At 42.3% G+C, this 15551-nt stretch overlaps 1 protein-coding gene across 2 annotated transcripts; it reads left to right on the forward strand.

The window, feature by feature from the left end:
• The first annotated feature begins 10087 nt into the window (after window positions 1-10087).
• On the forward strand, window positions 10088-15338 carry LOC119894284 (mannose-binding protein C-like). Of its 2 annotated transcripts, XM_038706955.1 has the most exons (5): window positions 10088-10255; window positions 10818-10965; window positions 11528-11569; window positions 14327-14392; window positions 14811-15338. In XM_038706955.1, exons 2-5 carry the CDS (start codon window positions 10824-10826, stop codon window positions 15191-15193), a joined length of 633 nt encoding a protein of 210 aa, XP_038562883.1. In that variant the 5' UTR covers window positions 10088-10255; window positions 10818-10823; the 3' UTR covers window positions 15194-15338. The 2 variants fall into 2 exon arrangements, with proteins under 2 accessions (XP_038562883.1, XP_038562884.1); XM_038706956.1 differs by lacking the exon at window positions 11528-11569.
• The last annotated feature ends 213 nt before the right edge of the window (window positions 15339-15551 follow it).

Below are 15551 nucleotides of genomic sequence, written 5' to 3' on the forward strand. Positions count from 1 at the left end.
ACCGTAAGAAATGTGATCACGTTGCAGCTGTTACCTCGCCAGCATCCGTTCCAGATGCCGTTTTGGGAGTTTTCAGGTTCTGCAATGAATACACACAAATAATTTCTACATTTACAAGATTACATTTAATAGTTATGCATCTCCTTAGTCGTTTGCAAGTTTAGAATCTCAGGAATCCATCCATATAAACCAAGATAGAACCACACTGCTCTCTGCTTAGCTTTTATTTTTTCTTGAGATTTTCCAACTTCTTGGAGACCTCTTGGGAAGTGACTTGGCCCTAAGGCCAAATTATTTGATCAATGTCCTATATCATAATAAATTTAAATAGATTTATTGTCATTTACCAGATGTTCCACACTAGTACAATGAAATAGTATTTACCTGGGATTACTAGACACACAGAAACACATGATTTTTTCCAAAACCAAAATCACACATGAAAAAAAGATTAAAAGAAACACATTACAACACATGCGCAACATCCCATACCGTCTGCTACATTATAGCAGATATTGTGAGACCTAGTGTGTGTGAGGTTTTAGCAGACTGTAATGTGAATATGAATAAATGTTATATCACAATGACCTTTTCTCAATTTCATTTCATCAAGACTATGGAAACCGGGTTCAGGCCCTTCTGGACAAAAACAATGGGAAGGCCCAGAAGTGAAACATTGAAAAGTCTCCTTCTAGTGTTAAGTTATTTTACTATTTCTCACAGAGGTACCATTGTGGTCAGTCCACCCATCCTACCACCTCTTTTGTCCAGAGTTGCCATAAAAAGTGTTGCAGATATTCATGGTCCACAGAAATGAATCCTTGATCCTTGACATTTGACTTAGACATTTCTTGTCAATGTACACTGTGTACAATGATTCTGTCAATGTGACTATGTGGGCTTCTAAATTGCTAGCACCTTTATTTGACACTGTAACAGCGCATTCTGCTTCACACGGACCACGCCCTCAGGTTTTACTCAAATAAACCATGTCACACATTGTTCTGACTTCATCAGGTGTCAAGGCTCAACAACCAGAATAAAGCATCATCACAATGAATAGCAGAGGTAGCTACTTAGTGAACTCTGTATAGCCTCATTTCCCATTAGGAACAATGGGAAACAACAAGAACTGATGCTCAGATGTAGTCTGGATTGCCATAACAACATTATTGGTATGTTAATTCACAGCAGAAATTGGACCAATTGTTTGCAAGTCTCACTTAAACTGAGCTGAACGCCCACTGTGACCGATGAGATTAAAGCAGGTTTGCATCTTCATGGATCTTTTAACATAGTATGTGGAGTGGAACTGAAATGTAATTGAACAGATTGACTATAACCATTTTATTGCAATGTGAAGTTTGTTCAAATGTCAGAAAAACAGATTTAATGTGACATTAGTGGGTTTCCTGTTTCTCACGATGTATCCCACTACATAATCACCCTTAGAAAAACAAGACTAAGACTTTGTCTGAAGTCCATGCTAATTCAATACACAATCTAAACTTGACAGTAAACTGCTTTGGCAGTAAGAACACAAAAATATCAACACAGGAAATAACACTAAATCACACTACACAATTGGAAAGCTACTGCTACTACAATTTCACATAGAAAACTAAAAATAAGTATTAAATCTGAGAAAAAAATGTTTTGGTGTCAGTATTATTTTTTTGAGCTATGTTGAGCTTGTTGTGTACATAGAGGAACTGCTAGCAAGACTTTATTTTCTAAAGTTACCACAACAGATAATCAAAAAATACCTTTTTTTCACAACTAAAGTACATTTGACATTGACTGAGTACAACAAAAATATGTAGAAAGGCATGTTTCGCATCGAAACATTATGTTCACACAAAGTACATGCAGAATTTGTAAGATTTTTCTCTCTATTTTTAAAACTATCTTTTACTATCACTATGCTCATTGTTCATAATTGATTATCGCTGAAACATTTCCGGTAACATTATAGCTATGACCTTCATAGAAAGTGTTACCCCATTTCCTTACCATAATATACATGAAATGTATTGTTGTTTTATTTGCCTTTCATGTTAAGATTCAAAACTTTAGTATCACCACCCTAAGACGTGAGATTTTTACTATATGTGATCTTAGTGGGATTCAAACCCCCAACCTTAGTCCTAGTAGCTTAGTGCTCTAACAAACAGAGTCACAAAGGACCACTGTAAAGATTACATTTTATACAATACAATACTGTAAAATACACTACATGATTACCATCCATAACTATTGTTATAGTATTTGTTGCATTTGATTAGACAAAACCTGTATGTTGCAATACTGTAAAATACAGTAAAAAATTGTTTCTTGCATCAGTGATTGTAGAGTCTTCATTGATCACAACTTCATTACATATAGGATAGATATTATGGAAATCATAGATGATGGATGTAAATATCTTTTACAGTACTGAAGCACACTATGTTCTGCACTTGTGATTTGAAACATGTATCTTGCATGGTTTGTTATTGGATTCACTGGACTTTAAAAGGACTAAACTGAAAAGATATCATTATGTTGTGTTTTGGTGATTAAACCATATTTTCTCATGACATTTAACGAGAAACTTAAATTTTTAATCAATGGTTGTGTGGTGAACGATGTTAACAATCCAAATAATTGCACAGTAGCAAGTTTTGTCTGTGTTACAAGTGTGATGAGTTTGGAGTTTTGTATGAAGAGCTGTGAAATTTTACCACACAGTTGCGATAATAGTACCACAACGATCAACAAAAACTGTATTCCAACACAACAAACTCCTGTCTGCAACTCTGAGTCACGTTTCCATCGTCATCCTTCTGCAACAACTTGCCTCTCACAATATTTCAGAGCAAGAATTGTCCTTGAGTGAGACTTCTGTATCTGTCTCCCGCGACATCCCCTCCCTCAACCTGTACGCTTCAGCACCCTGTTCCCCTTCGAGGGAACTGCGAAACTACTCCAATCCTATTGGCATTGCTCGAACGATAGCGTGGGATGGCGTAACTGGAGGCATATAAAGCAAGCCAGCACACAGGACAAACCAGCATTTTTCTATTCAGCAGGTGCTCTGATATGTTTGATGGTCGAAAGCTCCACGAACAACCACAAAGTTTGTCCTACCTGGAAGTTTTGCAGAGGAGATCATGGCTGGTGAGCAGTTCCAGAAGTGTGTCTTTCCATGCCCGCGCTACATCACGGCTGGGGACACTCATGAACTGTGTGTGTCTTGTCTGGGGATGCCGCATGCCGCAGGCCCTGCCCCTGAGGGTGCTGAGGTTTCGTGCGGCCCTTTTTCTGAAGACGGCCGGATGCGCTCTCCCCGTGGCTCGGGTCCTGCGGTCACTGAGGTGGCGCGGCGGCTTCAGTCATGGGGCTCGCAGCGCGATATCTCCGTGGACATCGGGACTGCCAAGGCTTTTTCCTCCCCTCTTCCCTGCAGCTGTCCGATTTTGAGGAATTGGATGTGCTCAGCATTGTGGAGGTGGAGGACTTCCGGGAGCCGGGCCGACGTCATCAGTTGGCGCCCAGCTACGATGAACTCTTGGAGGTGGTGACGTGGGCGGTTGCCAAACACAATATCAATTGGCCGCAGGCTGTGCAGGAAACGCTCATCAAGTTTACTCCCAGCACCGCGTCCGTGCTGGTGCCGAGCGGGCCCTTTTCAGCACGCCTGGCTACTCCCCCGCTCTTGGATTAAAGAAACGTTGCGGGGGTTAAGGGATTCGGCTATGGGACGATGCCCCGGGTTGAGGATGCTTTGGCCAGCTGTCTCTCACCCAGTGTCGTCCCTTAAGGAGCCGACGCTGCCCACCCAGGCATGTCGGATTACGTCTGCTCTGGTGGGCAAGGCTTACATGGTGGCGGGCCGGGCTGGCGCAAGCCTGCACACAATGGCTGTTCTGCAGGCGTACCAGGCCGACCTGTTGAAGGACATGGACCAAGGGGGAGGACCCTCTGATGAGGATGTTGCCGAGCTCCGCAGAGCTACGGATCTGAGCTACGGGCCCGCGCCATTGGCTTCTCCATGTCAGCGCTGGTGGCCACGGAGCGGCACCTGTGGCTCAACTTTTCAGGCATCCAGGAGAAGGAGAAGTCCGTCCTACTTGATGCACCTGTCTCGACCTCTGGCCTGTTCGGCGAGGCGGTGAACACTGTCGTCAACAGGTTCCAGCGTGTCAGAATGCAAGGAGAGGCGTTCCAGCAATATCTCCCTCGCCGGTCTGGGTCCAGGACGGCGACGGCTGCAGAGAGGCGGTCTCAGCCTTCGACCAGCCTACCCAGATGCAGAGGCGGAGTGTCGCTTCTCGGGGTCCCCCTCAGCAAACCTGGGACTCGAGGCGGCACTCGAAACGGATCTGAGGACCGTTATTCAGTCTCGCTGGGGTCGGGGGAAGAGGTCCTGAGGCTCCCGCCCTTCCCCCTTTCCTATCCCACTGTTTCTCACAGGAAGTTCCTGAGGTTCGCCTTTGGGGGCGCGGCATACCATACCACTCTCCCCTCGCACATTCACCAAGTGTATGGATGCAGCTCTGGCCCCGCTGCGGCTCCAGGGCATCCGCATGCTGAAATACATCGACGACTGGCTCGTTCTGGCCAGGTCTCGGGAGTTGGCTGTTCGGCATCAAGATGTCGTCCTTGGCCACCTTCAGCATTTGGGGCTGCGGCTCAACGCGAAGAAGAGCGTGCTGACACTCACCCAACGGACTACGTTCCTAGGGGTGGTACGTCGATGTGAGCCCAACTATCTCCTGCATGCGTCGAGTCCATTTTGTCCACGGTAACCGGGGTGAAGCTAGGCCGCACCATCACAGCGAAACACTTTCAGAGGGTGTTGGGTCTCATGGCAGCTGCATCCAGCATAGTACCTTCTGGCCTGCTACATATGAGAGCCCTGCAGTGGTGGTTGAAGACCAAAGGGTCTCCCCGAGGGGGAACCCGTTCCTTCTGATAAGGGTTACGAGCGGGTGCCTTTGTTCCCTGTCTGTATGAAAGAAACCTTGGTTCTTGTCCCAGGGTCCCAAGTTGGGGGCACCATGTCGCCGGACAATTATTTCGACAGACGCCTCCCTCACGGGGTGTCAGGAGCGTCATTTCTCGTGGCACATAAATTGCCTGGAAATGTTGGCGGTGTTCCGCGCTCTGCGGAGCTTTCTGCCCGACCTCCGATGTTGCCACGTCCTCGTCAGGACCGACAATACGGCAGTGGTGGCCTATTTGAATCACCAGGGGGGCCAGAGGCTGCATCTGTATGTGTTTCTGTATATGGCTGCATCTGAATGTGTTTCCCCCAGTCGCTCTGCTCCCGGGGGTTCTGGAGCGAGTCCGTCAGGACGGTGTCAGCCTACTGTTATTAGCCCCGTTTTGGCCGGCCCGAGTGTGGTTCTCGGACTGAGGAGGGACCTGCTGTCTCAGGCGGAGGGCCGGGTCTTTCACCCTTGCTCCGCCCTGTGGAGGCTGTGGGTCTGGCCCCTGAGAGGGCACAGTTCCTTGAGGCGGGCCTGACGGCAGGAGCGGTCGAGACTCTGCTCAGCTCCAGAGCTCCATCCACGAGGAGGACGTACGGCCTGAAGTGGAACGTGTTTTACACCTGGTGTAGAGAACGGGTGGTGAACCCAGTTACCTGCCCAGTAATTGCGGTACTGGAGTTCCTCCAGCACCGTTTCTTTGCTGGCCTTTCCCCATCCACGCTCAAGCTGTACGTGGCTGCTATTACGGCTCTCTGAGGGAGGGGTCCTTGGGGAGGCTCCCGCTGGTCGTGAGCTTCCTCTGTGGAGCCCGGAGGATGAGACCCGTGACTCGCTCCAGGATTCCCACCTGGTGGTTCTCAAAGTATGGCGGAGGCCCCCTTCGAACCCCTGGAGTCGGCTGAGGCCAAGCACCTGACCCTTAAGATGGCCTTTCACCTAGCTATCACCTCTCTGAGGAGGGTGGGGGACCTCCATTTCTCCCGTGGAAGGTCAAGGCTGTCTTGCACCCCTGTCCGGACTACGTCCCCAAGGTACTGTCCAGTATGGCGGGGTCTACGGTGTTGCAGGCGTTTCATCCCCACCTCATGTGACAGCAGAGGACGGGAGACTTCATCTGCTCTGCCCTGCCAGGGCACTGAGTATTTACACTCTGAGGTCCTCCTGGTGGAGGAAAGCAGACCAGTTGCTAGTGTGTTTTGGGTCCCCCAAGGCTGGGCTCCCCGCTTCTAAACACACTATCAGCAACTGGATAGTTCAGGCTATTTCCCTGGCCTATCAGGTGCGCGGTTTGCCTTCACCTATGGCCGTGAGGGCCCACTCTACTAGAGGCATGGCGGCCTCTAGGGCCCTCCTCTCAGGGGCTTCTCTTCGGAATGTGTGTGAGACAGCTGGCTGGGCCACTCCGCACACGTTCATCAGATTTTACATTCTGGACCTTCCTTCTTCCGCACCTTAGCGCTCTCCTCTTAGACGTGCCTACAGGTCACTGCACGCTGGGGGAGGCGGAGGCTTTTGACGTGGAATAGTGGGTATCTCGTTCACATAGTGTCGTCACTGACGCAGTTCGAGTTCCCTCGAAGGGGAACGAGACACTGCGTTGGTCCGCCACGCCTTGCCCCGCCTGGAGCGCCTTGCTTCATAGCAAAGAGCTGGTTTGTCCTGTGTGCCGGCGTGCTTTATATGCCTCCAGTTACGCCGTCCCACGCTATCGTTCGAGCAATGCCAATAGGATTGGAGTAGTTTTATTCATAATTCAGCCCTGCCACGCCTAGAGGCGTTCCCAAGTGTCGTCACCGACGCAGTGTCTTGTTTTCAAACTTCAAACCCATTTATGTTGATGATCTAGCTCATCTTAATTACATTTAATCAGGCACCGCCATCTACTGCAGTTTTATCAAGTGTAACACACAAAGCAACACAAATCGGACACATTAAATATCAAAATCAATATTTTTCCCATATTATTCTGTTTTTAAACGGATTTTTATTTTAAAACGGAACATCCCCCCCCCCAAAGAAATGACTGTTTTTTTGTTTTTTTTTTTCGATTCGGTTTTGAAATGAAATAATCAAAGAACGAACCGGAACCACGTGTCTTCCATAGGTTTAAAACAAATTGACACAGACCTCTTCATTCTTGAATTCAAAAAGCAATAATGGTTTTCGTGTTTTGATTCTGACAACAAAAACGGTTATTTAGGTTTTGTTTCAAAATAACAGACTAATTTATTTTTGTTTTTGAATTACAAATGAATAACCAATCCAATGATACTCAGACTGCTTAGGACATCTAGGACTATCCTACTGACTGTTCCAAGAGTTACAACAAAACACAGTGCAGCGGCATTCTGTGTTCATGCAAATACTGTCCTGGAATAACATCTTAGTTAATATCAACATATAAACCGAAAAAGTTATTTTACACCGCCTACTCCAACATGTAACATCTGAAAACCTTACATCTTAATTTACAGCCTTAACTTATTGTTCTTAATTTAATGAAATGGTGCATCTAAACGTGAGGGCATTTGGTGTGTTAGTACTAGTTTACACTTACACTTTACACTAGTTTTCATCTTTTACCTTTGCTGTATTTTTGTACCCCATAAAGCAAATTGGCCTAGTGTATGAAATTTGCTAAACAAATAAAGTTGCCTTGCTTTTTGATGGTAGGAATGTGCAAACTCTTCAGGACATTTTTTAAGAAAAAAAAGTCATGTACTAGATGTAATTTGCCAAAACAACAGCCAACACAAGTATGTTTTAGCATTTACCTCATTGGCTTTCAGTGGAAAAAACAGGTCTGTGCTAACCACAAAAAACTTCAAAAGGAAATTAACACTTAGTGACACTTGCACAATTTCCTGACTCCAAACCACAGTTAAACTGACAGCGATGAATCCTGTAGATTACTCGCCTGAGGTTGTTCCATTGAAGGGGAGGTTTGATGGGCTCCATGGATAGCCTGGAGGAACTACAGTGGTTTACTGAACCACTATAGTTCCTCCAGGAACATCAGTACTACAAACATCACTACTGAGCCCCCCAGAGCCACATCATCTGGTCCCTCTGCTGCTTTGCTACTCAAACCCATGCTGCCTCGGACTTGTAGCTCTCATCTTCTCTGTCAAGGCGAGATTATGTGGAACAGTTCTGAATTGCTGGTTAAGTAGATCAGTCATGTGCAAATCTTCTCTTATTGCCTGTTAAATAAAATTTAACAAAAGAGTTTAGAAAATCTTGTATCATTATTATGTGAGGGTGGGGAATCAAAAGCTTTTGCAGGAGATTATGAGATCTAGCCTATGCTCAACACTAGGATCTGAAGTCCCCTTGAGGTTGAGCATAACTATAAATCTACTTTTAAAATCAGTGTGCTTTGGTCCTTTCAGGCCAGGAACCTGAACGTGGCTGAAACTCGGGATGGTTCTCGACACTACAGCTCCACTGCCCTCTGCCTCAACATCCAACTTTCCATTATTATAATCATAGTGGTGGCCGAACAGGCAAAAGCAGCACACAGATATATTCAGACACAATTTAAATTTTTTTATTCTAGACTTTGTTATCAAATTCAGATTTCCTTCTCTTGTCTGTCTTGTCTCCGGCTTCCTCCCACCATCCAAAAACATGTGGACTAGGTTGATTGGTGACCCTAAATTGTCCTTCGGTGTGAGTGTGAACGTGAGTGGTTGTTCGTCTATGTGTGGCCCTGCGATGGACTGGCGACCTGTCCAGGGTGTATGAATCTGATGATTTTTAATTAAATTCTGTATCATCACTAGACAATAGAGTAAATGTACTCTTAGGGACCCTTTCTTGAAATACACTAATGTCCTACCTCCAGATATAAGCCAATATCCCTTATTAAACACCACAGAAAGAGATGTAGAAATAGAAAAAAACATTTTGACCTATTCTTCTCTCAGCTGTTTGTAGTACAATGATGTTTACTCAATATAAGGAAAACATCCGAAATATGTTTTAGTCTACATATTCTGATCTAAAAATTGTTGAATTAATAATTAAAAAATGAAACGAGTCAGCACCAAAGCTTTGCTGGTTCCCTCTTTCCAAATGAATACACACATTTAAAAAAGGTACCCTGTGGCGATTTTGACTGCTAGTAGCACTATATGAAGCAATGTGTTTACAAATGGGTCCCAGTTATGAGGATACACATGTGGGAGAGCATGCTGAAATGCATTCAACACAACTCACAAAACGCTATAGTTTATGTTTCCTTACACAAAGAGAGGAGAATTCTTGTTTCAGTGTTAATTTGAAGTGGTCAAGACAGTGGTTTGTATGATAACATATTTATCATTTACAGTTTTTCACAATTGCTTAAACACTATTAGCAGGCTTTGAACTAAAATTTCAAAACCATAACTCCTTTTATCAAAAAGCACACAAAGACAATAGGCTTCACGAATGGACCAATGAGCAAACTCTATGTGCAGGTTGTACTCATGGGAGTTGTAGTGTCGTAGTGTCAAATTGCAATTTGCTTATTTCAGATGCATTTTGAAGAGACTACAATCTTTTAACATGTCAAAGTTGCTAGTGGGAGTGACTGTGTTACCCGCCATGCTGAAATCCACCTGAATTTGGTGGGTCTGTTATGAGCTTATTTTTGGGTTATGTTTGTGTTGTATTTTTCCCTGTGTGTTTCTGGTTTTACCATTGTTTCATTTGTCTATCTATTTGCCTTAGTTCCATGTTTAAGTGTTTTCCTGATCTGTATACTTCTGTGTTTTATCATTATGGTCTGTGTCCTAGTCCTTAGTCTTATATTTCCATGTTTTAGTGTAGTCTTGTCTCCTGTTTGGTCCTGTCTCTGTCCGTGCCCTGATTTTCCATGTCTTTCCATGTTTTGGTGTTTTACTTTGGTAGATCTGTCCTTGTGTGTTCCTGTGAACTTTACTTCCTGTTTTATTTTGGTAACCCTCTGTACCTGGTGTCCTTGTCTAGCTTTGTTTGATTACCTGATGTATCTCAGCTGTGCAGCCCTCCCTGCTCGTTTACCAGTGTGTATATATTGTCCTCAGTTGTCTTCAGTCTTTGTCACGTCCTTGCATCTAGTGTTCCTGCCTGTTCCTTTGTTTCCCTGTTCTGGCTTATTCGCTGTGTTTTTGGAACCCCTTTGTGTTTTCTGGATTACCTTTGTTTGGACTTTGCCTTGAGCTCTATGGAAGTTTTGCTGAATAAATCTTTTGTTTGAACTGCATCCTCCTCTTGCCTTGCCATTGTCTGCACTCAGCGCTCCCCGTGACCAGGTCGGTTGGTGTTAATGTCAAGCCTTACATGCATGCACTTCAACTATGTTCTCAGTCACTCCAGCAGTAGCACAACCTGCAGATCACTCCTTGTTTATCCAGTACGTTCTTCTGTTTATTTTTATTTGGTACTAGACTTAGTGTTATTAAAACATTTTGGATAACAGCTTGGTACATTTACATGCAGCACATTGCAATACAAATCCAGTCAATTTATCTGAAGCGTTACAAGGAGCAGGGAACTACAGGAGATGCGTCATTTAAAATAAAGAGGTCATTCTTTGCTACAGACTCAATTCTGACATGACCACCTTTGATTTTATTTGTCAGCTTCTACATTTATGTTGACTGTATGTTTATCTACGTGTAGCACCTGTGTAAAACACTACTTGGCAATAAAGCTCCTTCTGATTAACAATTGTCCTGATGCTGTCTGAAAATGGGCACATTCTTAATTTATTTCTTACTTAATTTTAATTTATTTTGAACATTGTAGAGTTCAAATGGAATGTGACTTTTTTTTTTTTTTGTTGAAGATTTCACCTACACTGATGTTTTGCAGATTAGGATGTTTCTCCTGTTTTGCATCCTTTGCCTGATGCCTCCAAGTGGCTACAGTCAGCTCAGTGGTCCACCTGGTTCACCTGGTCCACCTGGTCGACATGGTCCATCTGGTCCCAAAGGTGAACGTGGATTTACTGGGCCAGCGGGTATGTAATACTCACTATCCAAAGTCCTAGGATCATTCTTTCTGGACAGATTCCTGTCATCTTTTTGTCTGAATTCTTGCACCCCCTATGTCCAAGGCAGTTTCGAGAGAGATTGCAGGATTGTCATTAAAAACAATCTGCAATGATCCTCTGAGGTCAGCTTCCTTGTTCAGTTTCTTTATTTGGCTCACTGTGTCAGCTGTGATGGTCAGACTGTCAACTTCATAAACATTTCAAAATGTACAGGAAGGATTGACATCCCATGCTGGGAAAAATATTCAAAAATGAGGATGATTGGCCAAACTACATTGGGCCAGTCTGTCATCTGCAGTCTCACTCAGGCAACACATATAGGGAAGACTGACATTCAATGGATCCTTTCAGGCTCCCCAGAGGATAAACCTTTTTTGACTTAGGTAACCTTCAGCCCTCTGAGAATAGCAAAAGATGTCTCAATTTTTGGGTTTTCAAGTAGAAAACAAACATTATAGCCTGATGGGGCTACTAGTGAGACGATGGATTTTTAATATTTTTGTCTTTCTCTGCTCTTCTGGGATCATAGGACCTCCTGGAGTTCCTGGACCTGCTGTAATCTGTGGACGAGGTTATATATATTCTAGATTTTAAAAAAATTACTTTCACCAGCTGGGTAACAACTGTTATTTAATAAATTGCAGGATGCAGCAGTAGTACAACTTGCGGGCAAACTTCATATCGTCATTGTGGTTAAGTATAGATGGATACACAAAGGGTGGACATCCAAAGAAACACTTGTACAGTGTATCCTAGTTTAGTTACAATAACAATTCTACTTGGTTTTTAAAGCTAGTGTTTTTCCTTGAGGCAGAGTCCAAGAGATTATTTCAACTCTTTGATCCCATAGTTTGTAAATGTAAAGGTAAATGTCACAAATTTCCCTCATAAAGATCAGCCATACGTTTGGGAGGGGATTTCAATGGTAGAAAGAGAAGATGACTAGAAATGTAATCAGACACATAGGGTCTGATTAAATATGCTATTGAGCTGCATTAAGGGAAATTAATTCAGTATTTCTGACCTATGGAATCAAACTCCACCTCTGCTTCTTTTGACCCATTTTCTGTTAAACAGTTCAATTGTTTAAACACTAACCAGTCTATTGAACTAAAATTTCAAAACCATAACTCTACACACAAATCCCGTCAACACAAACAGTCAAAATTGATAATACATCAATCAGAACCTTCAAAGATGGATAAAAGGGCCAGAGTGGGTTTGTTCAGTTTTGGAACAATGGATCCAGGCATAATTTCAAGTAATGTGTTTAAGCAATCGAGAAACTGTAAATTGGTGCCCTGGGCTACTACAGTTTATCTCAAACACACAATACTATAGTCTCTCACACTGGTGAGAAATAACCAGTTTTTTAGTTGTATTGTTAATAAGCAATGTTGCTTGTCTTTCTCCCCCTTTATAAACCTTTTCACATGAACATAACAGACACAACAAATGTAAGCACTTGCACTTTTTTAAAATTCCATAATGTACAGTATAATTCACCATTAAACACATTAAAAAAAATTTAAAAAACATTCTGCCCCAGCATCATATCTTTGGTCTGAGAAAGGCCAGAGAATCTCATCCACCTCTTTTTTTCCTCACCCAACTTCTCCTCCTCCTCTCAGGTGTCCTCTACCTCTTCCTTCACTTCTTTCTGGATCCATTGTTCCAAAGTGGCTGAACTGATTCTGGTCCTTTTATCTATCTAGTGAAGGTTCTGATTGGTGTGTTATCAATTTTGACTGTTTGTGTTTCCACCTGGGTAGTTTGTTGCTACTTGAGCTCTTTTTGATAAATGGAGTTGCGTTGTGTGTGTGTTGTGTGTGTTTTTTTTTTTTTTTTTTTTTTTTTTCAAATTTCACTTCAAAAGCCTGGTTATAGCATTTAAGCAATTGAAAACCTGTAAAAGTAGCCCTTCAAAACAACACTAACAGTTACTTTTTATTGTTGAATAATCTGTCTATATTTTATATTGTTTGAGCCAATTAATCATTCAATCTGCATTCAGTTTGAGTCACTTAATTCACGGCACATACGCCTACGTGTCTAAAGTGTGCAAAACTATCATTGAGTGTGTTCAGAGAAGGAAAAAAAAATAGAGATAACTTTGTGTGTAAGCAGTTGTGTAAAAAAAACAAAAAACTATCTTGACATGTCACACTTTTTTTTTTTTTTTTTTTTTTTTGAAACCTCTCACTCAAATAGCAAAACCTCAACTTCAACCTCCAAAATGTCATAAGCTATTTCTCAGCCTTTCACTCAGTTTTCAATTGCATAAAATACTCTTTTCAAAAAACTACACACAATTCTCTAAGACACAAACAGGAAGTGACTTGATTTCTTTTTCCAAACACAACCAATGAAAATGCTACACTTCTTCACCAGGTCACATACCCACTCCTCACATGCGCAAACACTAACTGATCACTAACCATGACTGCTTTAGTGTACAGTAGATCTATACATAGGTCAAAGGTCAGATTAAACAATGGATGATGGAACAGTGGATGCCAACAATGGATAGAGAGCAGGGGGAGTAGGAGGGAGAGGCGGAAGACGACGAGGACAAGTTCAAGGAGGAAGAGTTGGAGGAAGAGGAGGGCAAAGAAGAGAAGGAGAGCCATTACTGATGAGATCAGCGTCACACTTACTGATCATGTGATCAACCACAGGTTGACAATGAGAACAGCTGGACTGGAAAGCCCAACTTCCTGCCTGTACATTAGCATCCATAATTTGGACCTTCAGAAATTAGAACAGGTTTCAGCAATCTAATGGTTATTTCAGCAGTACAGTATTTTTGGCATAAAAGTAAAAATTATACTTTTGGTTTACATATGTTTATGGTTTAATTTTCTTGTATGCTACTGTATACAACACTGCTACTGTTACAACTGTAATTTCTTGCCAAATATCTTCTGTATCAACACTGTACTGGTGTTTATAGTGTACATTTCAGCCCATCTAAGATTACTTTCACTCTATAACATTGTATAGAAATGTACACATAAGCCTATTAAAGACAAAAGAGCTTTAGATTTAAAACAACAATGTGTAAATGGTATCCAAGGTGTTTGCCATCTGATGCCAATGCTTCATTTTGGGATAGGTTTATGGCATTTTGAATGTTTAATTTTAAAGGACATGAGACATTTTGCATTTTGTGTGTGCAGTTTTGGGAATTGTGTGTAGAGTTTTGAAAAAAGGAGAGAGTTTTGAAAATGTATGTAAGCAGTTGTAAAAAAAAAAAAAAGAAAACTGTCACAATGTGGACTCCAACTTACTGTCAGTTTGGTAACTAAACTTAATCTGTTTGATCCAGATGTGTTTGGCTCCATTAACCAGGACCTTGAAGCCTTAAAGAACAGCCTTGCTAAGTTAGAGCTGGGTAAGTATTGTATTCAAGCATTACAAGGGATTGTTACAGGAAATGAGTGCATATGGATGGAGACTGTATGTATTATAGCTATTTAAGGGACAGTTCTTAGTTAGATTTCTTGTAGGGTAAGCGGAGTGATTCTTGGCATCGTTAATCTTAATGTCTTTATCCATCCTGAAATGTTTTTCCAAAATGTTTATCTTGAAAAGCAGAGTCAAATGAACATATTTCACTTGTGTATGAAGCAAAAAGAAAGTCTGATATTTTAGTGTCAGAGGAAAAACAAACATGTAAAACAAAGTGTGTTTTGTCAAAGACTTCTCAACAGAGTTTGAGCCAGATGGCCAAGACGACAACACAAATTAGTTGGATGTAGAATTAATTCATTTATTCCTTGTTTGTTGTTTTTTTTTTGTTTTTTCTTCAGCTACAAACTATGTTTTTTTCCGGAGGGTTGGTCAGAAATACTTTGTGTCTAATAAGGAGAGAGGCTCTTTCTCTGGGGCCACAGAGTTCTGCTCCCAACGAGGCTTGGAGCTGGCTTTGCCCCAGAACGAGGAGGAGAACAGAGTACTGACTCAAGTGTTTGGGGATGTTGACAAAATGGCCTGGATCAACGTCAACAATAAAAAAGCAGAGGGGAATTTTGCAACAGATCTGAAAAATCGACCTCTGACCTTTACCAAATGGGGAGAAGGGCAGCCAGACAAATCCATCCAGGACACAGGCTGCACCATGCTGTCAGAAAATGGTGTTTGGCGAGTGACACACGAATGCTCCTTAAATGCTTACATCATTTGTCAGATATAGAAGGTTCTTATATCATTGCTCTTACTTCCACATGTAACACTCCCTAAATCATCATCATCAGCATGACATTATTACTGATGCAAAGACCTCTTCCTTTATGAAAAAGTATCAAAGTACATAATTAAAGGATATTATAAGAACAAGACAGGGTTCGAGACTATTTTCACTGGGAGCACTGTAGCCCCTAACTGAAAAGTTTAGGGAAACAGGCAGAAATTTTAGGGGCGCGAAACTTAAATTGACCTGTAACGCAATATTTCACATTTTCCCCATTTTAACTGTATTATTAATAAATGCTTTGGCAATAAATACAGAATACTGTTTTATTTTAGTTCAGTCCCATTTTAATTGAATGTTG

This window comes from Micropterus salmoides, unplaced genomic scaffold (assembly GCF_014851395.1).
Source record: "Micropterus salmoides isolate LMB-PRFRI ecotype aquatic unplaced genomic scaffold, ASM1485139v1 Ms_hic_scaffold_8, whole genome shotgun sequence".
Classification (NCBI taxonomy): domain Eukaryota; kingdom Metazoa; phylum Chordata; class Actinopteri; order Centrarchiformes; family Centrarchidae; genus Micropterus; species Micropterus salmoides.